At 38.3% G+C, this 26927-nt stretch overlaps 1 protein-coding gene across 1 annotated transcript in view; it reads left to right on the forward strand.

Moving 5' to 3' along the window:
- Positions 1 to 26927, forward strand: part of LOC116574089 (phosphatidylinositol 3,4,5-trisphosphate 3-phosphatase TPTE2-like) — a 772466-nt gene that overhangs the window by 737795 nt on the left and 7744 nt on the right. Inside the window, 6 exon segments of the mRNA XM_032314613.1 lie at positions 13953 to 14013; positions 15035 to 15055; positions 15058 to 15112; positions 15216 to 15324; positions 18487 to 18519; positions 20369 to 20474. Of these exon segments, the coding sequence (XP_032170504.1) occupies positions 13953 to 14013; positions 15035 to 15055; positions 15058 to 15112; positions 15216 to 15324; positions 18487 to 18519; positions 20369 to 20474 (385 nt within the window).

Raw genomic sequence — 26927 nt, forward strand, 5'->3', positions numbered from 1 at the left:
TAATTATATTATAAATTCTATAAATTTATAAACTATAAACTAGATAATTTATATATATCATTGAGTTGTATATTATATATAATAGTTTTTATATAATCATATAAAATGTTATATATTTTACATAAAACATATTATATTGCATGCTATATTATGTATATTATATATTATAGGGGATATACTATATTACATATAAACACATATTATTCTAAGGGGATAAATTTTATATTTTCCTATAAGAGATAAATATAGGTAATATATATTTATAAGTAGTATGGAACTAACACAAAACCATATAATTCATATGGTAAAATGTTGAAACTTTGACCAAAATATGAAAACTGCTAAACCTGTCAGAAAAAGACAAGACAAAAAGTTTTCGTGTATATCTATAAACTAAAGGTGACACTCTCCAAAGGTTTAAAGATTGTAATTGCTACTTCCATTTAAAAATTCGAATTCTAGGGGCATCTGGGTGACTCAGTTGGTTAAGTGTCATGTTCTCAGGGTCCTGGGACTGAACCCTGGGTCAAACTCTGGGCTCATGGAGGAGCTGGCTTGAGGGTTCTTTCCTTCTCCCTCTGCCCTTTCCACCACTCATACATGTGCACGCTCTTGCTCTCTCTCCCTCTCTCAAATAAATAAAATCTTTTCTAAAAATAAAATAAAAACTTTAATTCTAAATTTAAAAAAAAAAAATCTACATACAAATCGAAATTTAACCAGAGGCCCCTGCCCCCTCCAAAACAAAAAATCAGTACTAAGCAAGACCCAGAACAGCTCATAATTTACAGTTCTGCATGAACAGAACTTATCCCATAAAGTACTTTATTTTACAATCTGCTTATCTTATGGAGCTAATTTTGTCCACTTTGTTTCATTAAAATTTCATACAGTGTAAAAGTAGAACTGTATATAATAATCCATCTAAAACTTCTGTAACATCGTCATTATTTTCTGTAGATGATTCTGAGACTGTCTCATTCTACTGGTATTGGACCCTACTCATTCTTTTGTCTCCTGGCAGTTACAACTACTGCTTCCAAGGCCTGTATTTTCACTGCCTTCAGGAAATAAATCTTTCTCAGCTTGAAACAGATGAGGTTCATCCATTTGATTATTTTTCCTCAGAAGTTTCATCTCTTCATTCATAGTTAAATTTTCCCAGTCTTTCACCATTGAGTATGATCTTTATTTCCTTTATCTGTTTGATCTTCTTTTTCTAGCTCCTTTAGATATAAGGTTAGATTGTGTATCTGAGACTTCTACTTGAGGTGGGCCTGTATCGCTCTAAACTTCCCTCTTAGAATAGCTTTTGGTGCACCCCAAAGATTTTGAACCATTGTGTTTGATTTTCATTTGACTCTGTGTATCTTTTGATTTCCTCTTTGATTTCTTGATTGACCTGTTCATTGTTAGTAGCATGTTATTTAATCTCCATGTATTGGTGATCTTTCCAGATTTCTTCTTGTTGTTGATTCTTAGTTTCATAGTTGTAGTCAGAAAAGATGCATGCTATGACTTGGATATTTGTGAATTTGTTGAGACGTGTTTTGTGGTCTAATTTGTTCTCTGTTCTGGACAACATTCCATGTGTACTTGAAAAGAATGTATATTCTGCTGCTTCAGGATGGAATGTTTTGAATGTATCTGTTGATTCAGTACGGTCCCATGTATTATTCAAAGCCATTGTTTCCTTGATGATTTTCTGTTTGGATGACCAGTCCATTGATGTAAGTGAGGTGTTAAAGTCCTCTACTGCTATTGTATGACTCTCAGTTACTTCTTTTATGTTTGTTATTAGCTGCTTTATGTATTTAGGTACATAAATATTTACAATTGTTATATCTTCCTGTTGGATTGTTCCATTTATGATTATATAGTGTTCTTCTTTGTCTCTTGTTACAGTCTGTTTTAAACTCTATTTTGTTTGACGTAAGTATTGCTACCCTAGCTTTCTTTTCACATGCATTTGCATGCATCAAGCAGAGAGAGTCAACTATCATATGGTTCCATCTCTTCACTTTCAATGTGCATGTGTCTTTAGGTTTGCAATGAATCTCTTGGAGGCAGCATATAGCTGGGTCTTGGTTATTTTTTTCCATTCCATCTCTTTATGTCTTTTGATTGGAGCATTTAGTCCATTTACATTCAAAGCAATTATCGATGGATATGTATTTGTCATATTGTTACTTGTTTCATGGTTGTTTTGGTAGTTCTTTCTTTCTTTTCTTGCTCTCTTCTCTCATGATCAGCTGGCTTTCTTTAATGAGATACATTTGGATTCCTTTCTCTTTCTTCTTTGCATGTCTATTACCAGTTTTGATTTGTGGTTACTGTTAGGTTTATATGTAACATCTTCTGCATATAATAGACCATATTGAGTCAATGGTCACTTAAGTTTGAATTCATTCTTTACTCCTCTCCTCTCCACAATTTAGGTATGTGGTGTCATACTTTACTTTTACTTTCTAAGTATGCTCACTGTTTTTTATAGTTATACTTACTTTAACTGCTTTGTGTTTCCCACTTTTCTTACTCCTGCTGATTTTTGAAATTCCATGTTTTAAGTCCCACTGGTTGTAAGAACTCACAAAATTAGGCCCTTCTGGTTTTCAAAGCCAAATATAATGGGGATTCATCTTCCCTACATGGGGTCCCTGATGTGGAGGTTTGTTTTTCGCCCCTCACCATGCCTGCAGCACCCCTCCCTCCTGCAGACAGTTGTATGGGTCTCTTTAGCTCCAGACCATGTCTCTGTCCTTACTACCCTCTTTCAGTGGCCCCTTCTCTACATTTAGCTGTGGAGTTTGTTCTGCCAGTCTCCGTGTCATTTTTTGGGTTATTTACACTGATGCATTTATTTAGTTTTATCTGTGTGAGGCGATGAGCTGAAAGTCCTCCTACTCTACCATCTTCCCCAGGAGTCTTTGATATTATTTTAAATGGTATTTTAAAGTTTTGTTTTCTTATTGGCTGCTGTGATATATAGATTTCCAGTACACTTCATAAATCCATACATTCAACAGACACACGAGAAGATGCTCAATATCACCCACGACCAAGGGAAATGCAAATCAAAACCACAATAACACCTCACACCTGTCAGAATGGCTAAAATCAACAACACAAGAAACAACAGATGTTGGTGAGGATGTAGCAAAAAAGAACCCTGTGCACTGCTGGTGGGAAATACAAACTGGGTGCAACCACTGTTGAAAAGAGTGTGGAAGTTTCTCCAAAACAAAAAATAGACATATTCTGTGATCCAGGTATCTACCCAAAGAAAACAAGATACTAATTCAAAATGATACCTCTAGGTTCAACCATGTTGTTGCAAATAGCAGGATCTCATTCTTTTTTATGGCTCAGTAATATTCTTTGTGTATATATATACCACCTCCTGTTTAGCCATCCATCTTTTTTTTTTTAAGCCATCCATCTTTTGATGGACCCTTGGGTTGTTTCCATATCTTGGCTATTGTAAATAATGATGCAGTAACCATAGAGGTACAAATAACTTTGTGAATGAGCATTTCTGTTTTCTTTACATAACCCAGTAGTGAAATTACTGGATCATATGGTAATTCTATTTTTAATTTTTTTCAAGAACCTCTGTACTGTTTTCCACAGTGGGTGTACCAGTTTGCATTCCTACCCCCAGTGCACAAGGGTTTCTTTTTCTCCACACCCTCACCAACACTTATTTCTTATCCTTGATTTTAGCCATTCTGACAGGTATAAAGTGATAGCTGATTGCGATTTTGATTTGCATTTCTCTTTCATCTTTTCATGTCCGGGTTGGCCATCTCTATCTTCTTTGAAAAAAAATGTCAATTCAAAGAAAAAGTCTATTCAAGTTTTCTGCCCATTCTTAATGGAATCATATTTTGGGGGGTGTTGACTTGTATAAGTCCTTTATATATTTTGAGTATTAACTCCTTATCAGATATATCATTTGCAAATATCTTCTTCCATTCACAAGGTGGCTTTTTAGTTTTGTTGGTGGTTTCCTTCACCGTACAAAAACTTATTTGGAATAGTCCTAATTGTTTATATTTACTTTTGTTTCCCTTGACTGAGGACACATATCTAGAAAGATGTTGCAATGGCTGATGTCAAACAGTTTACTGCCTATATTTTCCTTAAGAAGTTTTATGGTTTCAGGTGTCACATTTAGGTCTTTAATCAAGTATATTTATTTTTGTAGCAAAAAGGAACAAAATGACCATTCTTTTGCATGTAGCTGTCCAGTTTTCTCACCACCACTTATTGAAGAGACTATCTTTTCCCCTAGTGTACATACAGTCTTGCCTCCTTTGTCCTAGATTAACTTTCCCTATAAGTGTGGGTTTATTTCTGGGCTCTCTAATCTGTTAGATGTGTCCATTTTTGTACCAGTACCATATTATTTTGATTACTATCGCTTTATAGTATATCTCATAATCTGGTTTGTCTTCAATTTCTTTCATCTTTATAGTTTTCAGAGCACAGCTCTTCCACCTCTTTTGTTAAGTTTATTTCTAGGTTATTTTATTCTTTTTGGTGCAATTGCAAATCAAATTGTTTTCTCTTTCTGCTACTTCATTATTAATTGTACAAAAAAACCAATTTCTGTGCATTAATTTTGTGTCCTGAAACTTTATTGAATTCATGTATTCGAATTGTTTTTTATTAGGGTTTTAGGGTTTTCTCTGTATAGTATCATGTAATCTGCAAATAGTGACAATAACTTCTTCCTTACCAAATTGGATGCTTTTTTTTTTTTCTCTTGTCTGATTGCTGTTGTTAGAGCTTCCAGGAGTATGCTGAATAAAAGTGGTTAAGAGTGGACATCCTTGTCTTGTTTCTGATCTTAGAGGGAAAGCTCTCAATTTTTCACCATTGAGTATGACATTAGCTGTGAGTTTGTTATATATGAGTTTCACTGTGTTGAGGTATATTGTTTCTAAACCCATTTTTTGGAGAGTTTTATCATAAACGGATGTTGAATTTTGTCACATGCTTTTCTGAATCTGTTGAGATGATTGCATGATTTTTATACTTCATTTTGTTGACTTGGGGTGATTGATTTGCAAATATTGAGCCATTCTTGCAAACCTGGAATAAATCCCACTTGATCATGGTGAATGTTCCTTTTAATGTATTGTTAAATATGGTTTGCTAATATTTTGTTGAGAATTTTTGCTTCTGTGTTCTTCAGTGATAATGTTCTGTAGTTTTGGGGTTTTTTGTAGTGTATTTGTCTGTTTTGGTATCAGGGTAATGCTGACCTCATTAGGCTGTACTTCAAAGCTATACTTTCTTTGCTATTGTTTTGGAATAGATGGAAGACAATAGGTATTAACTCTTTTTTAAATATTTGGTAAATTCACCTATGATCTGTCTGATCCTGGAATTTGTTGGGAGTTTTTTGATTAGGAATTCAATTCTGTCAGCAATAATTTGGTTTTTGAATTTGTATGTCTTCCTGATTCAGTTTAGGATGACTGACTGTATGTTTCTAGGAGTTCATCTATTTTTTTTCTAGGTTATCTGATTTTTTGACATATAATTTTTTTGTAGTACTCTATTATAATATTATGTGCCTCTATGGTGTTCTTTGTTAACTCTTTTGTCTCTGGTTTCATCCAGTTCCTTTTGTTTTCTTCTCTTGATCAGTCTGGATAAAGATTTATTGACTTTTTTAATGTTTTGAAAGAATCAGTTCTTTGTTTCGTTGGTCTTTCCTATTCTTAGAGACTCTACTTCATTCATTTATGCTCGATTTTTATTAAATCTTTCCATCTACTAATTTTGGACTTTACTTTTCTTTTTCTAATTTTTTTAGGTTTTCAGACTGAGGTTTTTCTTATATCTTTGGGTTGGCTGGTATCTCTATAAATATCCCTTTTAGGTCTCTTTTCTCTGGGTCTCAAAGATTTAGACTATAGTGTTTTCATTTTCATTTGTCTCCATATATTTTTTAATTTGCTCTTCATTTTCTTTGTTGACTCATTTATTGCTTGGTAGCATGTTGTTTAATCTCCACCTGTTTGGTTTTCCAATTTTTTTTCTGTAATTGGTTTCTATTTCACCCCATTGTGATTAGAAAATATACACGATATGATTCAATCTTTTTAAATATATTGAGACTTGTTTTTTGGCCTACCATGTGATCTATCCTGGAAAACATTCTGTGTGCATATAAAAGAATTTGTATTCTTTTGTTTTTATGTGGCATGTACTGTATTTATCTGTTAGTTCCATCTGACCTACTGTATTGTTCAAAGACACACTTTCCTTATTGATATTCTGCCTGTATGATATATCTATTTAAAAAGTGCTGTGTTAAATTCCCCTACTATTATTGTATTACACTTTCTTCCTTTACAGGTATTAATATGTGCTTTAAGTATTTAGGTGCGCCATTGTTGGGTACATAGATATTTATGATTGTTGGATCATCTTGTTCAATTGATTCTTTATCATTATGCAGTGCCCTACTTATTCTCTTGTAAGTCTTAAAGGTCTGATTTTTGTGATATAAATATTGTCACCTTGGGGTTTTTTTCCCACTTCCTTCTGTATGAAATATCTTTTCGATCCATTCACTTTCAGCCTGAGTGTGTCCTTATATCTGAAATGAGTGTCTTGTAGGCAACATGTAGATGTGTTTTGTTTTTTATCCATTGGTCCACCCTATGCCTTTTCATTGGGGTGTTTAGAGCACTTATATTTAAGTAATTATTTTCAGTGTGTACTTACTGTCATTTTGATTGTTTTCTGGTTGTTTTTGTGGTTCTTCTCTGTTACTTCTTCTCTTTACTTAAGATTATAAATTTCTCTAGTGTTATTCTTGACTTTCCTTCTCTTTTTTGATAGCCTTATGGGGTTTCCCTTTTATGTAACTTTTTGCTTTGCTCTGACTGACTTTAAAATTCTCTTTATCATTAACATTTGACATTCTAATTATTCTGTGTTATGGTGTGGCGCTCCTCGGGTTCATCTTGCTTGGAATTCTATGGTTCCTGAACCTGGCTGTTACTTCCTTCCCCAGGTTAGGGATGTTTTCAGCTATTATTTCTTCAAATATATTTTCTACTCCTTTCTCTTCTCCTTCTGAGGCCCCAAATATGCAAATGCTTACTTATTTGATGTTGTCTGAGAGATCCCTTAACCTATGCTCATTTTTTAAAAATTCTTTTTTTCTTTTTGCTTTTCAGCTATCTTCTAGATCACTTATGTGTTCTGCATTTGCTAACTTACTATTGATGCCATCTAGTAGTTTTTCATTTCTGTTATTACATTCTTCAACTCTGATTTTTTCCTTTTTGTTTTCTCTTTGTGGAAGTTATCCCTGAGGTCTTTCACTTTTTTCTCTAGACCAGTGAACACCTTTATGACCATAACTGTAAACTTTTTATCAGGCATATTGATTAACTCTGTTTCATTTAGTCTTTTTCTGAGGTTTTGTTTTGTTCTATTATTTGAAGCATATTCCTCTGCCTCCATTTGTACTTGATTTTCTGCATTTGCTACTATGATTAGAACAGCTACTTATCCAAAACTTGAAGGAATGGTCTTGCGTATGGTCGTCCCTTGTGTACACTGTGTGTTCCTAGTAACTTTGAAGGGCTGGCTAGAATTGTGGCTTGTGTGATCTGTGGGTACTGGGGCACTCCATGCGGGGGCTGCATCCTGGTGGGATGGCCATAACTGAAGTGTGTCTGAGTCAGGTCATTTCTGGAGCTGTCCACATAGAGAGAGCACCCTGGTAGCACAGCTGAAGGTGAAGTGGCTGTAAGCAGAGGGGCCTAGGGCTCTACACACTGAGGGAACCCTTACAAAATAGTTGAAATGGGTGAAAGCTAGGTGTCCCATGGCTCTCCATGCAGATACTGCTGAGGTGGAGCACAAGCTTAGGGAGGTCCTGGTGCACCCTGCACAAGCGGCACCCCAGCAGGACAGCTGTTGAAGTAGGTATCAGTGAGGGTGCCTCAGGTTCTCCACACACAACTGCTCCCTGGCAGAACTATTGAAGCTGAGGTGGGTGCAAGCCAGTGTGTCCCAAGGTGCTTACTGCAAAGGGCTCCCTGGCAAGTTAGCTGGAGCCAAAGCAACTGTGAACCAGGAGGTCCCAGCACACTCTCTGCAGTAAGTGCTCTAGCAAGCCATCTGAAGCCAATGTAGTGGGGGCCTGCAATGTTTCAGGGTGCTTTTCATGCATATGACTTTGATACAATGGCTGGAGGTGTAGTGGGTGCCTAGCAGGAGTGTCCCAGTGTGTGTCATACTAGGGCCATTTTGATAGAATGGCTGGGGCTCATGTGGGCTAGGGGCCCAGGGCTCACTGGGGCTCTAAACCAGCTTTGATGTGTAAACTGTGCTTCTATCTACACTATCTAGGTAGAAGGGGAGCATGAACTGTGACACTCAACAACCTGTCCAATCTTGAGAGATTTCTAGGAGCTTCCCTAGCATTTGGTGGAGTTCTAGGGCTACAATTTTTTTTTTTAATCCTAGTTGCCCTTTTCAACCATGGATTATTTTCTTGCCTCAAGGCAGATGAATCTCTAACTGAACCCTCAGTATTGTCCCTCCCCTCTATGGTTCACAGTGTCAGAGGTGGGGCTTCCCTTCACTGCTGTGCCTCCCTCTCTCTTGCAGTTTTCTATGTAGTTTCTTATCTTTTGTTATGCAGAAGCTGTTCAGTCATCCTTCAGTTCTTCAGAAGGAACTATTCTATTAATATTTGTAGATTTGGTGTGGCCATGGAGAAGGTGAAGTCAGGGTCTTCCTACATCACCACTGTGGAATGGAATCTCAGTTTCCCTTATCAGCTGCTCTATAATGACCTTACCTTGCTGCTCCATAATGACCTTATGGCCATCCCACCAAATACCTGGGGTATGTGGGGTAACTCCTATCTGCTCCATATGTTTTCATCCTTTATTAGGCTAGCTTGGGTGTGTTCTTATGTAACAGCAAAAAGGCAAGAGCTAGAGTGGAATCTTATAAGGGTTTTTGCAATTACCTGCTTTATGTCATTCCGTTGACCAAATAAATTCATATGATAGAGCCCTATAGGGAAGGATAAAGTATTTGAACTATTCATGAAATCATTTAAGGCAGGGAAGTTTTTCTTTACATGCAAAAATTTAAAAACAATAACTAGTCCATATTCATAGTCTTGAGACTTGAGCAGTGAAAATCAATTTACAAAAGTTCAAAAAGGGGGGCACCTGGGTGGCTCAGTAGGTTAAGTCTCTGCCTTCGGCTCAGGTCATGATCTCAGGGTCCTGGGATCGAGCCCCGAATCAGGCTCTCTGCTCAGTGGGGAGCCTGCTTCTCCTTCTCTCTCTGCCTGCCCCTCTGTCTGCTTGTGATCTTTCTCTCTGTCAAATAAACAAATAAAATCTTTAAAAAAAAAAAAGTTCAAAAAGGTCTTAAGGAGAGTGTAAACCATATCTTATCTAGGTTATGTTATTTGTAAGTAAGACATGATTCTACTACTCCCTTGACCAATTTTGAAAAATTTTCCAAACTGCTATTTAATGTGGAAACTACTTTATTCATTCCATAATGGGAATAGTTATGAAGTAATTTGAGCAGGGTCCATTGAATGGATTATGGCACTTCAGGATAACCATCTTCAAATTACCAGAATCCATCTCTAGGAATAGAGCATCCTTTGCCAATATTACTTTTCAGTAGGTTGGGCTGAGAACTGTGAGTTAATTATAACTTGTCTAAATGAATTCATTTTTCTTTGTAGATTTAGTGATGATAAATATAAATTTAGCAACACTTAATATTGGCTAGGGTGTTAAAAAGCCATAAACTTCGGGGTGCCTGGGTGGCTCAGTGGGTTAAAGCCACTGCCTTTGGCTCAGGTCATGATCCCAGGGTCCTAGGATCAAGACCCGCATCAGGTTCTCTGCTCAGCAGGGAGCCTGCTTCCTCCTTGTTCTCTCTGCCTGCATCTCTTCCTACTTGTAATCTCTGTCTGTCAAATAAATAAATAAAATCTTTTTTTAAAAAGCCACAAACTTCATTAAGTATGTAAGTCAAAGCAAAGATATTACTCTTGGCTTCTAGAGTGTTCTCTAGACCACTGAGGGTTTTTTGTTGTTGTTGTTGTTTTCAGTTCTTAGCACTTATCTCCTTGAGGTATTGACAACGTTCTAGTAAACCATGATCTTTTTACCATTTTTAATAGACATAATAGAAGAAGAGGTGAGAAATCATCAGTTTTCATAAAACTCATGAATCATAAACCTCCCCCCAAATCATATCTACTATCCATATGAATATTTACCTTACTCTTTTGCCAGAGTGCAGGCTTATGTCTGAGCTATTAGTTCAGGTACCTGGGCTGACTGAGAATGAGGCAGTGGAGCTGTACTGGTGCTTGCATGTTCAATGATAACATATCCTGGACTGAGCATGTCTTTGTTGTTTTTAAGATGAAAGCCATCTACAAACTAACAACTTGGACTAGAGGATGTGAAATTCAGATATCGGCATGATTAATTTCTGAGAGAATGCAAAGTGGTCATGTAGTTCCCCTTCACTCTTAAGAGGGAATAAATGTGCAGGATTGGATTTTGAACAATGGATAGTAATATGAGAGCAATGGACAGTAACATGTAGAGCAAACAGATTTAATATGCAGTAAATTTGCTAATATAAATATCAAGTGATTCCGAGAAGTAGCAAGATTGGACATATGTGGGAATAAGGAAGCAAGCACTGTGGCCAGTGCTGCCATGGCATGCAGGCAAAGAGGTTGCACTTTCATCTCCAGAGCATGGAATGTGCTAAGATAGACAGTCGCTTCCAGTGTAAACTCTTCTGGTTAGTTAATATTTTGTGAACACAGAGAAAGGGTTGGCCTATTTAGGACAAAGGTGGAGGTTATTGCAAAAAGGGCTTCAAAGAGTAGACAGCATTTTTCACTTTCCCAAGAGTTTCTGGAATTGTAAACTTAAGGCTATTGAAAAAAAGGAGATCTGCAGTACCTACATTGCTAAAAATCTTCTCAGTTATCTTTTAGTTTTTGACCTTAGTATAATTACATATTCTTTATTCTGGTTGAGGACAAAAACTATCCATCTAGTCCCCCAAAAGGTGGTTTCTTGGCAGAGTTGAACGGTCTTTTAGATGCTTTTTGTCTCTGTTGAGCCAGTTAGTTTAAGAGGTATTTATAGTCTTCAGGTAAACAATTTAGATCAGAAAACATAGCAGCAAGTTATCTTTGTATTGAGTCAAGGATGGACTCTTGGAGAAAATTCAGAACTTGAGATCATTTTTTTTAAACATATAGAGAAACGTGAGGTGATTTTTTTTAAATCCCTAAAACTTAGCCATCCAAGTATTTTTTTAAAGATTTTTATTATGTATTTGACAGAGAGAGAGAGAGATCACAAGTAGGCAGAGAGGCAGGCAGAGGGGGAGAGGAAAGCAGGCTCCCTGCTGAGCAGAGAGCCCGATGCAGGGCTCGATCCCAGGACCCTGAGATCATTACCTGAGCCAAAGGCAGAGGCTTAACCCACTGAGCCTCCCAGGCGCCCCCCAGGATTTTTTTTTTAATTAAAAAAGAAAATGCTGAATATCTGTAAGTGTGGTATACTAAGGAAGACTGCACATAAATTAAACATTGTGAAATGTTTGCTTATTGAGAGAATGAAAGGCAAAATGGTATTCTAATGGTTGCATGATATTTCATTGTGCTCTAATCAAGCTTGAATGTTGGATAGTTAGGTGTCATTAACATTAATAATGCGGCTGGTGGTGGGTATTATGGAGGGCATGTAGTGCATGGAGCACTGGGTGTGGTGCATAAACAATGAATTCTGGAACACTGAAAAGAAATTTTAAAAAACATTAATAATGCAGCATCAGAGGCACAAAGCTTTAAAGGCATAAAGCCTTTTCTCATAGGTTCCTAGGAATTAAATTCCCTGGTAATGGAGTATGAGTATTTTGGAGATTCTCAATATATATTATGATCTCAGGGTCTGGGATCAAGCCCCGCATCAGGCTCTCTGCTCCCTCTCCAAGGGATTATGTTAGCAATAAATCAAAATCTTTATTTTCATGCCATCTTTGCGAACATTGGATTTTCCCATTTGAAAAGGAAAGGGCTAATTTCATGGGTGAAAATGGGATTTTATTGTTGTTTAGACTTCTCTGTTGGTGAGGTGAACGTTTATCTATATAGTTTGTTATGCAGTTAAATTTTCTCTTTAATGAATTTATTTATGTCCTAGGCCCATTTATCTATAGGTTGAGGGAGTATTATTTAAATTGTTTTGAGAGTTACTAGTTTATACTAGTATAACTAGTTTATAGGTAATATTAGACATAGTTCCCATCCACTCCATTTTACTGAAAATGATTTTTCCCTGTTCTTTGTTTTTTGCACTGTGACATTTTTTTAATGGAAATCTCAATTTTTTTTAAAGATTTTATTCATTTATTTGAGAGAGAGAGAGGTCACAGGTAGGCAGAGAGGCAGGCAGCGGGGGGGGGGGGGGAACAGGCTCCCCACTGAGCAGAGAGCCTGATGCGGGGCTTGATCCCAGACCCTGAGATCATGACCTGAGCTGAAGGCAGAAGCTTAACCCACTGAGCCACCCAGGCGCCCAGAAATCTCAAATTTTTAAAGTCGAACCTAAATCTGTTGATCTTTCATTGATTCAATATTTTGTTTTTCTTGATCTAAAGAATTGATTAATATGCACTTTAACTTCCTAGAGATATTTGTGGTTTTTTAAAATTTCTGATTCTTTACTCCATCTGGATTTCATTTTAGTTTAAAGGATCTCATGAAATCTTGATGCATATGAGTCTATTCCCCCATTCCAGCATTATACAGACTCCGAGTATTTATCTTTTTTATTTACTATTTCCTATTGACAATTTAGCCACTTGATCATTTTGATGTTTTTTCTTTTTCTCAATATGAAGCTAGTAAACATTGCTCAGGGTAGTATACTCATCAATTTTTAAGCATTTTTACAGTCATTTTGTTGTACAGAGACACAGGGTCAGTGTGTGTTTCAAATGGATAACATTGTTAGAAATACTATATTTGTATGTGATAGTAACTGTACATTAGATCACTATTTCTCATTTGAAAAGTTATGCATATATGCATATTTGTGTGTGTGTATATATACACTTACACGCATATGTATTCATTTTAGAAAATATGCAAAGGTGATCCAAAAAAGTCTCCATATTGCCACCACTTAATTAAAATTTAATATAATGTGTTTGTTTTTTTATCATGCATATATAGACACACAATCATACCACACATTTTGCATTATTTATTCACTTAAATAGCGCATAGGTTGACTGTAATATCCAGATCATGATCTAAAAAAACTATCTCTTTGGGCAGCTGGGTAGCTCAGTTGGTTGAGCCTGTGATTCTTGGTTCTGGCTCAGGTCATGATCTCAAGGTTATGAGATGGAGGCCCACATCAGGCTCCATGCTAAGTGTGGAGTCTGCTAAAGATTCTCTCTCCCACCCCCCCAATTCCTCTTACTCATGGTCTCTCTCTCTTTTTTCTAAAATAAATCAATCTTTTTAAAAAATTAAAAAATATAAATAACCTATCTATTAAAAAATAGATCTAGATAAGAATCATATATTACTATGAAATCATAATTTTCACATGTTTATGTAAGGCTGGCTAACTGTCTGTGGTAGCTTTAAGCAATGTGTATTTATAGTAGACATTATTCAGGTAGTCACACACAACATTGTGGACTATTTGAAAACTGTCAGTGGATAAGCTAGGACTTGGAATGTAGGTACTCTATTCCCTGAATCTCCCCTAAAAGGTGCTAAGTAAAGGACAAGTGAATAAAAGGTAATGACCATTCTGGCTTACTCCTAAGGAATAGCTTATATTGGTGCCATATGGATTTATATAAGACATGTGTCTATTTTGTTCTAGGAAGTTGTGCGGTTCTTAGATACCAAACATCGAGAACACTATCAAGTCTACAAACTATGCAGTATGTACATGGCCAGATATTTTGCTACTATTGATATGAAACAGATCACTACATATAAGATGATTCAGTCTTCACATCTCATTTAATCATAAGTATTTGGTGGGTGATGGGAAGTGAGTTTAAAAATCTCCATCTTGCATTGGTTCTGTTTTGTAGGGGAAAAAATATCTTAATAGTATAAATGCCCTGTGGGGGAGACAGGAAGCTTAAGTTGAGGCAGAGCCATTTTGGGTAGAATCTGCTCTAGTGGTGTTAGGTTTAGGAAAATACTTCTGTTTTCCCTGCTGGCTTGTGTTTTGAAGACAGACAATTCAAAAAATACATTTCCTAATTCACTAGGAGTGGGGTGTGAGTAGAGCAAAACCCAAATATGAAAAAAATCCAAATAGTCAATAAACAAGGGAAAATATGCTCAAAAACAAAACCTGTAGAAAAGAGATTATATCCCCACTTAGTATTCTGTCTTGTCTTTTCCACTCCCTGTATATTAAACAGACATTTTCAGGAGGCAAGCATTCTGGTTGGCCACATTTACTTCTGCTCTGTAGTAATACGTGGTAATATGATGAGTAACCTACTATAAAATTAAAAGTAAGGCCTGTTAAGTCCAAATAAGTTGGGTTACTCAAGAGGGACAAACAACTGCTATCTCTGTTTTTCAGACCCATAATATTCTTAAAAGCAACAAGAACCAGTAAGAAAGCTCCTTTTAATGCTAGATAAGGGGGATGCCTGGGTGGCTCAGTTGGTTAAGCATCTGCCTTTTGTTCAGGTCATGATCCCAGAGTCCTGGGATCGAGTCCCAAATCTGGCTCCCTGCTCAATGAGGAGCCTGTTTCTCTCTCTCCCTCTGCTACTCCCCCTGCCTGTGCTCTCTCTCTGACAAATAAATAAATAAAACCTTTAAAAAAAAGTTAAGGTGGATAAGGCATTTATAATAAAAAGTAGAACTTCTTCATAACTTGATCATTTACTGTGTTTATTAGGCATAGCTATCTGACCTATGTATTATTTATTTTAGGTGAAAGAGCTTATAATCCTAAGTACATGACAGGATCCAGCGAATCAAGATTGATGATCACAATGTCCCCAGTCTAAGGTAAATTTCATGCCAAGATGGCTGTCAAAAGAAAGCTAAACATACTGGACTTGATTTTTTGGATAAATTTTAATTCAACTAAAAATTTTACATTTGAAATCAGTGAGATGGTGGCATTCGCCAAGGAAGTGGATGAGTGGATGTCTCAAGATGACGAAAACATCATAGTGATTCTCAAGATGACGAAATATCGCACTGTAAGGGAGGCAAAGGTAAAAATGTTTTTTAATTTTTCTTTTTCTAAATAAATATTTATACATTAAAGTACAAGAAGAAGGTACATACTGTTATTAGTATTAATAGTTGTTAAAATTTTGGAAGGGGGGGTCGCCTAGGTGGCGCAATGGTTAAGCACTGACTCCTGGTTTCAGCTAAGGTCCTGAACTCAGGGTGGAGAGATCAAGTCCTTCACCAGGCTCTGCACTCAGCACAGAGTCTGCTTAAGTTTCTCTCTTCCTCTGCCCTTCTGCTCCCCACCCTGCTCTCTCTCACTCTTTCTCTCAAATCTCTCAAATAAATGAATACATTTTTTAAAAAAATAGTGAACATTTTTTGATGTTTGCTTCAAGACTAAAGGAAGAGAAGGAAAGGAAGTGGGGGGTGGAAGGTGACTACTAAAGGGAAGAAAATAGGAATAACAAAGCTAAGAAAGATTGAGCATATTTTTTCTTGTTTATTGACTACTTGAGTTCATTTTTGATTTGCAAAAATATCTATGAAAATAAAAACATTTAATTTTATTTATTTTTTAAAAGATTTTATTTATTTATTTGACAAAGATCACAAGTAGGCAGAGAGGCAGGCAAAGAGGGGGCTGGGGGAAGCAAGCTCCCCGCTGAGCAGAGAACCCAATGAGGGGCTTGATCCCAGGACCCTGGGATCATGACCTGAGCCAAAGGCAGAAGCTTTAACCCACTGAGCCACCGAAGTGCCCCAAAAATGTTTAATTGTAAATACTGTCAGAGCACTTTTTAAAAAAATTTTTAATAAACATATGATGTGTTTTTATTCCCAGGGGTACAGGTCTGTGACTCGCCAGGTTTACACATTTCACAGCACTCATCATAGCACATACCCTCCCCAATGTCCATAACCCCACCACCCTATCCCATCCACACTCCCCTCAGCAACTCTCAGTCTGTTTTTTGAGATTGAGTCTTTTATGCTTTGTCTCCCTCCTGATCCCATCTTCTTTCATTTTTTCTTTTCCTACCCCCCCAAACCCTCCATGTTGTATCTCCACTTCCTCATACCAGGGAGATCATATGATAGTTGTCTTTCTCTGACTGACTCACTTCGCTAAACATAATACCCTCTAGTTCCACCCACAACGTCACAAATGGCAAGATTTCATTTCTTTTGATGGCTGCATAGTATTCCTTTATATATATATACCACCTCTTCTTTATCCATTCATCTGTTGCTGGACATCTAGGTTCTTTCCATAGTTTGCCTATTGTGGACATTGCTGCCATAAACATTCGGGTGCACGTGCCCCTTCGGAGCACCACGTTTGTATCTTTAGGATATATACCCAGCAGTGCAATCGCTGGGTCATAGGGTAGCTCTATTTTCAGTTTTTTGAGGAACCTCCACACTGTTTTCCAGAGTGGCGGCACCAGCTTGCATTCCCACCAGTAGTGTAGGAGGGTTCCCCTTTCTCCACATCCTCACCAGCATCTGTCATTTTCCTGACTTGTTAATTTTAGTCATTCTGACTGGTGTGAGGTGGTATCTCATTGTGGTTTTGATTTGTATTTCCCTGATGCTGAGTGATGTGGAGCATTTTTTCATGTGTCTGTTGGCCATCTGGATGTCGTCTTTGCAGAGTCTGTTCATGTCCTCTGCCCATTTCTTTTTTTTTTTAATTTATTTTTTATTTTTCATAAACATATATTTTATCCCCAGGGGTACAGGTCTGTGAATCGCCAGGTTTATACACTACACAGCACTCACCATAGCACATAACCTCCCCAATGACCATAACCCCACCCCCCTTCCCCCAACTCCCCTCCCCCCAGCAACCCTCAGTTTGCTTTGTGAGATTAAGAGTCACTTATGGTTTGTCTCCCTCCCAATCCCATTTCTTGATTGGAGTATTTGTTCTTTGGCTGTTGAGTTTGCTAAGCTCTTTATAGATTTTTATACTAGCCCTTTATCTGATTTGTTGTTTGCAAATATCTTCTCCCATTCTGTCAGATGTCTTTTGATTTCGTGAACTGTTTCCTTTGCTGTGCAAAAGTTTTTGATCTTGATGAAGTCCCAAAAGTTCATTTTTTCCCTTGCTTCCCTTGCCTTTGGAGATGTTCCTAGGAAGAAGTTGCTGTGGCTGAGGTCAAAGAGGTTGCTGCCTGTGTTCTCCCCAAGGATTTGGATGGATTCCTTTCTCACATGGAGGTCCTTCATCCATTTGGAGTCTATTTTCATGTGTGGTGTAAGGAAGCGGTCCAATTTCATTTTTCTGCATGTGGCTGTCCAATTTTCCCAGCACCATTTGTTGAAGAGGCTGTCTTTTTTCCATTGGACATTCTTTCCTGCTTTGTCGAAGATTAGTTGACCATAGAGTTGAGGGTATATTTCTGGGCTCTCTATTCTGTTCCATTGATCTATGTGTCTCTTTTTGTGCCAGTACCAAACTGTCTTGCTGACAACAGTTTTGTAAGAGAGCTTGAAGTCTGGAATTGTGATGCCACCAACTTTGGCTTTCTTTTTCAATATTCCTTTGGCTATTTGAGGTCTTTTCTGGTTCCATATAAATTTTAAGATTATTTGTTCTATTTCATTGAAAAAAATGGATGGGATTTTGGTAGGGATTGCATTAAATGTGTAGATTTCTTTAGGTAGCATAGACATTTTCACAATATTTGTTCCTCTAATCCATGAGCATGGAACATTTTTCTATTTCTTTGTGTCTTCCTCAATTTCTTTCATGAGTACTTCATAGTTTTCTGAGTACAGATTCTTTGCCTGTTTGGTTGGGTTTATTCCTAGGTATTTATAGTTTTGGGTGCAACGGTAAATGAGATTGACCCCTTAATTTCTCTTTCTTCTGTCTTGCTGTTGGTGTATAGAAATGCAACTGATTTCTACGCATTGATTTTATGTCCTGGCATTTTACTGAATTCATGTACACGTTCTAGAAGATTTGAAGTCTTTTGGGGTTTCCACATAAAGTATCATATCATCTGCAAAGAGTGGCAGTTTGACTTCTTCTTTGCCAATTTGGATGGCTTTAATTTCGTATTGTTGTCTGATTGCTGAGGCTAGGACTTCTAGTGCTATGTTGAATAGCAGTGATGATAATGGACATCCCTTTCGTGTTCCTGATCTTAGTGGGAAAGCTCAGTTTTCTCCATTGAGAATAATATTGTGGTGGGTTTTTCATAAATAGTTTTGATGATATTGAGGTATGTATCCTCTATGCCTACACTGTGTAGAATTTTGGTCAAGAAAGGATGCTATACTTTGTCAAATGCTTTTTCAGCATCTAGAAAAGTATTCATAGAAATACTATGAATAGAAAAGTATTCATCCAGTATTCATCCTGGGTATTCATCCTTTCTGATGAGGCATAATATTCCTTTATATATATATGAACCTTATCTTCTTTATCCATTCGTCTGTTGAAGGGCATCTTGGTTCTTTCCACTGATTGGTGACTGTGATGATTGCTGTTATGAACATTGGGGTACAGATGGCCCTTCTTTTCACTTCATTTGTATCTTTGGGGTAAATACCCAGTCGTGCAATTGCAGGTCATTGAGTAGCTCTATTTTTAATTTCTTAAGGAATCTCCACACTCTTTTGCAAATGCTTATGTTTTAAATTAAGATAAATGACTGAAGGTAAGTATGTATCTTTTCATGCTTCCCTGCCGTACTTGACCTGATTGGATGATAGGATATGTCTGTGTCTGTGACTGTACACAGCCACAAGGACATGGAATCTGCAAAAGTGTTTTTCAGATGGGAAAATGCCAGTTATAGAGACCCAGGGATGGCCTCCGGACAGAACTGAAATGTTAACAGTCTTTACCACTGAGAGAAGGGCTGGTAATAGTAAGGATTTCCTTTAGCAAGAAGCCTTTATGTAGCACAGCATGAGTTGGTAAAAAGTCTTTTTTGGAAGTACTTGGCTTAGAATGTTTTCCAAACTGGGTTGTAAAATAAGTTTAGTTGTTCATTGAAAAAAAATAAAATAAAAAGAACAGGAAGTAGTATATATCTAAAGTTAAAGGGTAAGCTTGAAATTACACAAGTTCAGCATACACTGGCTAAGACAAAAGCTACAGATAAGTGTAGAAATAAAAGACACACTGTATTTTTTAAATCAAATTTTGTATAGCAGCACAAAAATATAATTTAGAGTAAAACATAAATTTTGAGGACGAAATAACATGAAATCAAGGGTTTGCTTTAAAATGCTATAGGGAGTGCCTGGGTCACTCAGTTGGTTAAGTGTATGACTCTTGATCTCCTCTCAGATCTAGATCTCAGGGTCATGGCTTCAAGCCCTCCACTGAGCTCTGTGCTGGGTGTGGAGCATACTTACATTTTACCTTAATGATACCTTAATAATATCCAATTTCTGGGGCATGTGGGTGGCTCAGTCAGTTGAGTGTTTGCCTTCAGCTTGGGTCATGACCCTGGGACTCCCTGCTCACTGGGGAGTCTGCTTCTCCCTCTCCTTCTGCTCCTCTCCATGCTCTTGGTCTCTCTAATGCACACACACTCTCTCATATAAGTAAATCTTTAAAAAATACACTCAAGCTGGCCGCAGGGACAAGAGCATATGTATCTTCGTTAGCAGTGTGTGGAGCTCAAATCCTTTCGTGATGAGGAGGCTACTCTCTGCCAGAGCACAGACCTTCCTTGAACTTAGTCACAGTTAAGCCTCCACACCCAGACTGAGCTTTTCCACAGTTGTATTAACTACGTCTTGTTGAAAGATTGTAGCGCTTTCCCTGGGTCTGGTTAGGTGTCCTTGCAGTCGAAAGTGGCCTATAGGAGCAACATGTGCCTCCCTTCTTGTTCCTTCCCCACAGCACAGAGTTCAGAATTTTTCTTCTAAGGGAGATATTCAGTCATGAGGCAGCAAACATAAGCATGCCTAGTCATATCATGGCATTCAAAAAATGTTTCTTTAATTAATGATTCTCCCTAAATTCTATGTAAAAATAAAAACAAGAACAAAATCAGGAATGCTGAGGATAGACTTTTCACCTCCACTTAAATTGAGTCTTCTGTTGTTTTGCAGAGTAGATACGTTGGATATTTTGCAGATGTGAAAAATATCTACAACATGACTCTCCCTCCAAGAAAAACAGTCAAGATTGAAAAAATTGTTATTCATTCAATTCATGGTAAGTGATTTACTGTGTCATTGACGAGTTGGCCAGGAGGGAAATGTTCTGACTCTTGAGGCGTGGGATGGTTGCTCCCATGTGTGTACCAACAATCCCAACTCATGGCTGTCATTTTATGCATTCTCACATGTAACCCCTCCTGGTGGAAGAGCCCAGAAGTCCTTAGATGTCCTCTCTTCACCAGTTTGTGAGGGCTTCATCCCCTTCTGTCTTCTATTCTCACTGCTGCCTTGGCTTCAGCGCAGGGTGGGCTTTTAAGAATTGGACCCTGATGGAGAAGAGAGGAAGGGCTCATGAGCCCTGGAGACCACCTCTTGCTCATGTCCACCTCTAGTTCAGGGTTCATCTGGCAGCCCTGTACCATTTGCTCACATGAGCCTTTCAGAAACCTTCTTTTCCCTCTCATCATCCTGGTCTCTCCCTCTCCCCTCCCTCCTGCACTGTTAGTCCCCTCATCCCCAGCAACTCGAGAGGTCTTGATATGTCTTAAATACACAAAGTTGTCTTCAATACCCAAACAACAAATGAAATTTGTTGCCACAAATTTTCTTTTAGAAATAACTACCAAGTGCCTGCTTTGGGCAAGCCCCCTGCCAGTGTTTCTCTGCCCTCAGGAAGGAGAGGAATGAGTGTGCATGGATATAAAGAGCTGACCACAGTGTTGGGGCACACACAGACTGGACCCTGCCAGCTGAGGGTCAAGGTCAAGGATAGCTTCCTAAGGAGCACCACCCAGGTCTTCCTTACTAGAATCTATGTAAACACAGAAAGGGGGTTGGGAGAAACCTGGACTCAGGGTGGTGGGGGGAGGGGGGCATCTTTCAGCCTCCTAGCTTCTATTACTTATTACCAGGAGTAAAAATCCTGATTAATTTTTAAAAGAGCTGACTGTTCTCATGCTTCTAGAATGTCAGGAGAGAGACTGGGATCTATCATCATGCAGGGAGGCAGGAAAATTAGATCTTCCATCTCTGGGACTTAAGAAATGAAGGGGAAGGGGAGGGGGAGAACCATCCTCAAGTCTTTAATTCTCCATCAACCACCCCGCTTCCTGCACAGCTCACAGGGGAGGCAGCAGAACAGGGCCACCTCGGTGGGGGTGGGCTGGGGCTTCACTCTCACTGCCTGAGGTGCAGCAGGGAGTGATGCTCTGGCTCCCCAAAGTTAAACCATGGCCCGTGCGGAGATGCCGGGTCCCTCATGAGTAGTATGGTGCTGGAGCACTGGTATGCATCCCAACAGGCTTGTATTTTTAGCCTTCTGGGGAGTCCCAAAAAATAAGAGCTAGATATAGATATTTTTTTAACATTTCGCCCAATTATTTAGAAATAAAAGAATCATTTAAATATATATATATATGTGTGTGTGTGTATATATATATATATATATATATCCTGCATAGTAAAAAAAATTATAGTTAAAGTATAAAATGCTTTTTTTCAAATTATTTTTATATCCCTTCCTCCCCACCACACACACAGAGGTGGTGGTGAGGAATTTCAGTGGATTACCACAGTTGGATTGCATCGGTTTCCGGCTTGTGAAAACCAATGTCAACCCAGGAGGATTGTTTCTGTGGGAAATTTTGTCTAGGTTTCCAAACAAGCATTGTGCAGGCAGACCCTTGAAACATGGCCCATTCGGGCAGAAGGACTGCTTGTGTATAAAAATTAGCAACTGTTGGTGAAAAGGCTTTGCAGACTGCAAAGTCCTTAGAGAGTCCATGATGACCGTTTCCTTGGCTGTGTGTGAATTAGGAGGGAGAGAGTTGTCGTGGTCATAATGGCTGACCTCACTCAGAATTCCAGGTGTTGCCACACCTCCCCAGGCAGAGCCAGGCTTGTCCAACAGGTGTCAGAAGGTAGGGGACAGCAGTTTTGCTCTGTTCCCTTCCCACATTCAGTGGGGTCCTGCAAAAAGAGTCGGCCACTTTATTCTAGACCAGGAAAAACAACATGGTTAGCCACTGGAGCAGTTTCTCACACTGAGAAATATAAATGCAACCATAAAACCAACTCAGTGGTAGGAGAGCCAGAATTGCGTTGAGTGTATGCTCTGCTTCAGTTTCTTCTTTGTTAACAATGGGACCAACGGTATCTATACAGACCCCCATGAGTATTAACCGTTCCAGACAGACAAATAGGCATTTGGTCCAGTGGAATTTTAATGTATTTTCCTAACATGAATAGTGAGAATGGGAATTGTTTCTCAAAATTCTAAGCTTAAAAATGCTTTTAATAAGTTCTGGAATTTCGTATGTTTCTCAGTCTGATGTTATACCCTAAGACTGTGACTTCTCTGCTAATATTTTATGTTTTATATAAACTGCAGAAACATTGTTTAGTTAAAACTGGAAGGTGCAGAGATACAGAACAGAGGAGCTAACCCAAATGCATAAGTACTGCAGAGGAATACTGGGAGAGGGTTTCATGGGTTTGGTTTGCTAGTCTCAGGCTAACAAATAGATTCTAAAAGTCCAGTTTGAGATGGAAGTCTCATGGAGACTTCCAGACAAAGTTGTAATCTTAGCAGCTGTTCAGTACCATGTGTGTCCAGACTTCAGAGCCAACTTCAGAAGGACTACATGGTAAGTTACCAGTCTTTCTGCACCCATGTAAATAATCAGGCCAAAGCTAATGACACCAGCATTTTTCTTTTTATATATATATTTTTACTTATTATCCTCTGATCGCATTGTTAGCTTGCCCAAAAAACTGAACCCTCTAGGCTAAGAAGTTCTGTTAGCCTTTGGGGTTGGACACTCTTGGTGCCCCATCAAGATCCCACTGGACCCCTTCCACCAGCTCTGTGATCCCCCCCCCCAAGCCTCCACCCCCTTTACTATAATCCTTGGAGAATTACTACTGGAGCCAACTCATTTATTTAGAGCCCCAAATCCCTGAGAGTGTCACCACCCTGTTGGGCAGCCCATACGCAATGACTAGCAGCTGTACAAAAACTCAACTCCTTTGCTTCCAAGTGTGGCAAACTCTGCAGTATAATTTACACCAAAGAATTCCCCATTGATCAAGCTGAATCTGCTGAATCCCACCCTTCACTGGCTCTTATGAAGAAATTCCTCCTAGGAGCACTTCCTTCATAAATCACTAGTACCCGGAGTGTTGGTTTAGGGTCCACTTCCGGGAGAACTCAACCTGTGATCATGCATTTCCTTATACTGAGGTGTCATATTTATAACACTGTATCTCCTTGGTCTCTGTCAGGTGATTTACTGTGTTGCAAATTGCATGAGGACAGAGACCATTATTCATTCGTCTTTGAATCCCCCAGATCGTGACACACAGTTGGAGCTCAGTAGATCTCTGTGAAGTTGACTTGAACGAAAATGTATCTGGCATGTCTCATCACACCTGTCCAGCCCCCCTCATCCACTTCTCCAATTTTATTCCCCACCTCTCTGTCTGTCCATAAATCAGCTCTAGCAGCAGTGGCTTTCTTCCCCTTTTGTTGTTGTCATTCTTTTATAGTAACGATTCTTGGACTTCTAGACGTTGTCTCCCCCTTACTTTTATAAACGTTTTCTCTATTGAAATATACTTGACAGAAAATGTTGCATTCATTTTAGGGGTGGCTGGGTGGCTCAGTTGGTTAAGCCTCTGTCTTCGGGTCAGGTCATGATCTCAGTGTCCTGGGATTGAGCCCAGCATCTGGCTATTGGTTTAGCAGGGAGCCTGCTTCCCCCTCTCTCTCTGCCTGCCTCTCTGCCTACTTGTGATCTCTGTCTGTCAAATAAATAAAATCTTTTTTAAAAATGTTACATTCATTTTAGATACATAAACTAGTGATTTGACAAGTATATACATTATGTTATGCTCACAAGTGTAGCTACCATCCCTTACCATACAACACTATTTGAGTGACACTCACTATGTCACTCACTATGTTTCCTGTACCTTTTATCCCCCAAGACTTACTCTACTCATTCTATGACTGGAAGCCTATATCTCCCACTCTCCTTCACCTGTTTTGTGCCTCTCCCCACTTTCCTCCCCTCTGGCAATCATCAGTTTGTTCTCTGTGTTTACAGATCAGGTTCTACTTTTTGTTTGTTCATTTTTGTTTGTTTTATTTTTTAGATCCCACATATAAGGAAAACTACTTTTTGTAATTGTCCTTTTCTGGTCTGGCTTATTTCACTTAGCATAATACCCTGTAGGTCCATCCATGTTGTCACAAGTGGCAAAAATCTCATTCTTTTTATGGGTGAATAATATTCCATTCTACGTACACACCACCTCTTTATTCATCTATCGATGGACACTTGAGTACTTCCACGTCTTGGCTATTGTAGGTAATGCTGCAGTAGACATAGAGGTGCAAGCACTGTGGGCAATACTATGGAGTTTCCTCACGAAGATAAAAGTAGAATTACCATATGACCCAGTAATTCCATTACTGGGTATTTACCCAAAGAATATGGAAACACTAATTTCAAAAGCTATATATATCCCCTATGTTTATTGCACCATTATTTACAATAGCCAGTATATGGAAGCAACTCAAGTGTCCACTGATGGATAAATGCATAAAGAGAAAGTGCATATACACGTAAGTATAATGGAATATTACTCAGTCATAAAAAAGGAATGAAATCTTGTTTTTTGAACAACATGAATAAACCTAGTGGGTATATTGTTAAATGCATAAGTCAATCAGAGAAAGACAAGTACCATATGAGTCCATGCACATAAGTAATTTAAGAAACAACAAAGAAAAAGACAAAAAACAAGAGTCTTAAATACAGAGAAGAAACGAGTTGCCAGAAGTTAAGTGGGATAGGGGATTGCTGAAATAGATAAAGATGATGAATAGTACACTGACCTTGATTGTATAGAATCGTTGAATCCTTATACTGTACACCTGGAACTAATACTAATAAATACCCTTGAAACTAAAACTAATAAACAACACTTATGTTAATTATACTCAAGTAAATAAATAAAGTGCCCAGAGTTGAGCCCTGCTGGTCCTCAAAACCTATTAAGCCCCACTAGTTTTCAAAAGCCAAATGTTATAGGGACTTGTCTTCTCAGTGCAGGTCTCCTGTGCCTGCTCTGTGGTCTGAGCCTCTTGCTTTTCCATGCATGGGGGTCCCTCCTCTTCATGGACAGTCTTACAGGGGGGTTGGTTCTCAACTGTGTCTTCACCTCACCTACCTTTTCGATGTGGCCTCCTCTCTACTGTGGAAAGTCTGTTCTGCCAGTCTTTGGGTCCTTTTCAGAGTTTGTTGCACTTGATGTGGCTGTTATCTTGGTGTGTGTGTAGGGGACAAGGTTAGCACAGGATCCTCCTACTCTGCCATCTTCCCAGCAGCAACAACAAAAAAACAACCATCATATAATTTTTATCCTCCTCTTGCTAATGCGGTGTACCATGTTGGCTGATTTGAAAATATTGAACCATGCTTGCATTCCCAAAATAAATCCCACTGATCGTGGCAAATGATCTTTTTATTGTTGAATGTACTTTGCTAATATTTTGTTGAGGATTTTTATATCTATCTAAGTTCATGGGGAATATTGGCCTGTAGTTTTATTTATTTGTTTGTTGTTTCTTTAATCGTGACTTTAGTCTGGTCTTGGTATGGGTAATGCTGACCTTATAGAATATATTTGGAAGTTTTCCTTCACCTTCTATTTTTTGGGATAGTTTCGGGAGAATAGGTATTAACTCTTCTTTAATGTTTAGCAGACTTCACCTGTGATTCTATCTGGTCTTGAGCTTTAGTTTGTCGGGAGTTATTTGATGACTGATTCAGTTTCATTACTAGTAATTGGTCTGTTCAGATTTCCTATTTCTTCATGACTCAGTGTTAGAGACACCAGCCTTCTTTTGGAGTAAGAATAATCTTCCTTTGAGGTTGTTAAGATCAAAACAGAATGGGGATGGGGAGACTGTCAGAAAAAAGGGTGAAAGAATTTGCAGTGAGCAGTGTTTTGACTTGTGCACCCTTCTGGGATTATCTCTACCTCTCATGGTCTTTAAGCTCTTTATAACTCTAAGTTGTAGAAAAGTAATAATACTGTAAATAATTTTTGTACATAAAAATACAAGTTAGTTGTATCTAGTGGAAAGAAATTGATTATTAAACCATTTTTTAAGATTTTATGTATTTATTTATTTGGGAGAGAGAGAATGAGAGAGAGAGAGAGCATGAGGGGGGAAGGTCAGAGGGAGAAGCAGACTCCCCGCTGAGCAGGGAGCCCGAAGCAGTACTCAGTCTCTGGACTCCGGGATCATGACCTGAACCAAAGGCAGTCACTTAACCAACTGAGCCACCCAGGCGACTGATTAAGCCATTTTATATCTGTTTATAAACTCATGTCATCAATCTTTATTTCCGAATAGATGCGCAGTATTTTTTTTAATTGAAGTATAACATATGTTCGTTTATATTAGCTCCAGGTGTACAATATAATGATTCAGTAA

The sequence above is a fragment of the Mustela erminea genome, chromosome 15 (genome assembly GCF_009829155.1).
Source record: "Mustela erminea isolate mMusErm1 chromosome 15, mMusErm1.Pri, whole genome shotgun sequence".
NCBI lineage: Eukaryota > Metazoa > Chordata > Mammalia > Carnivora > Mustelidae > Mustela > Mustela erminea.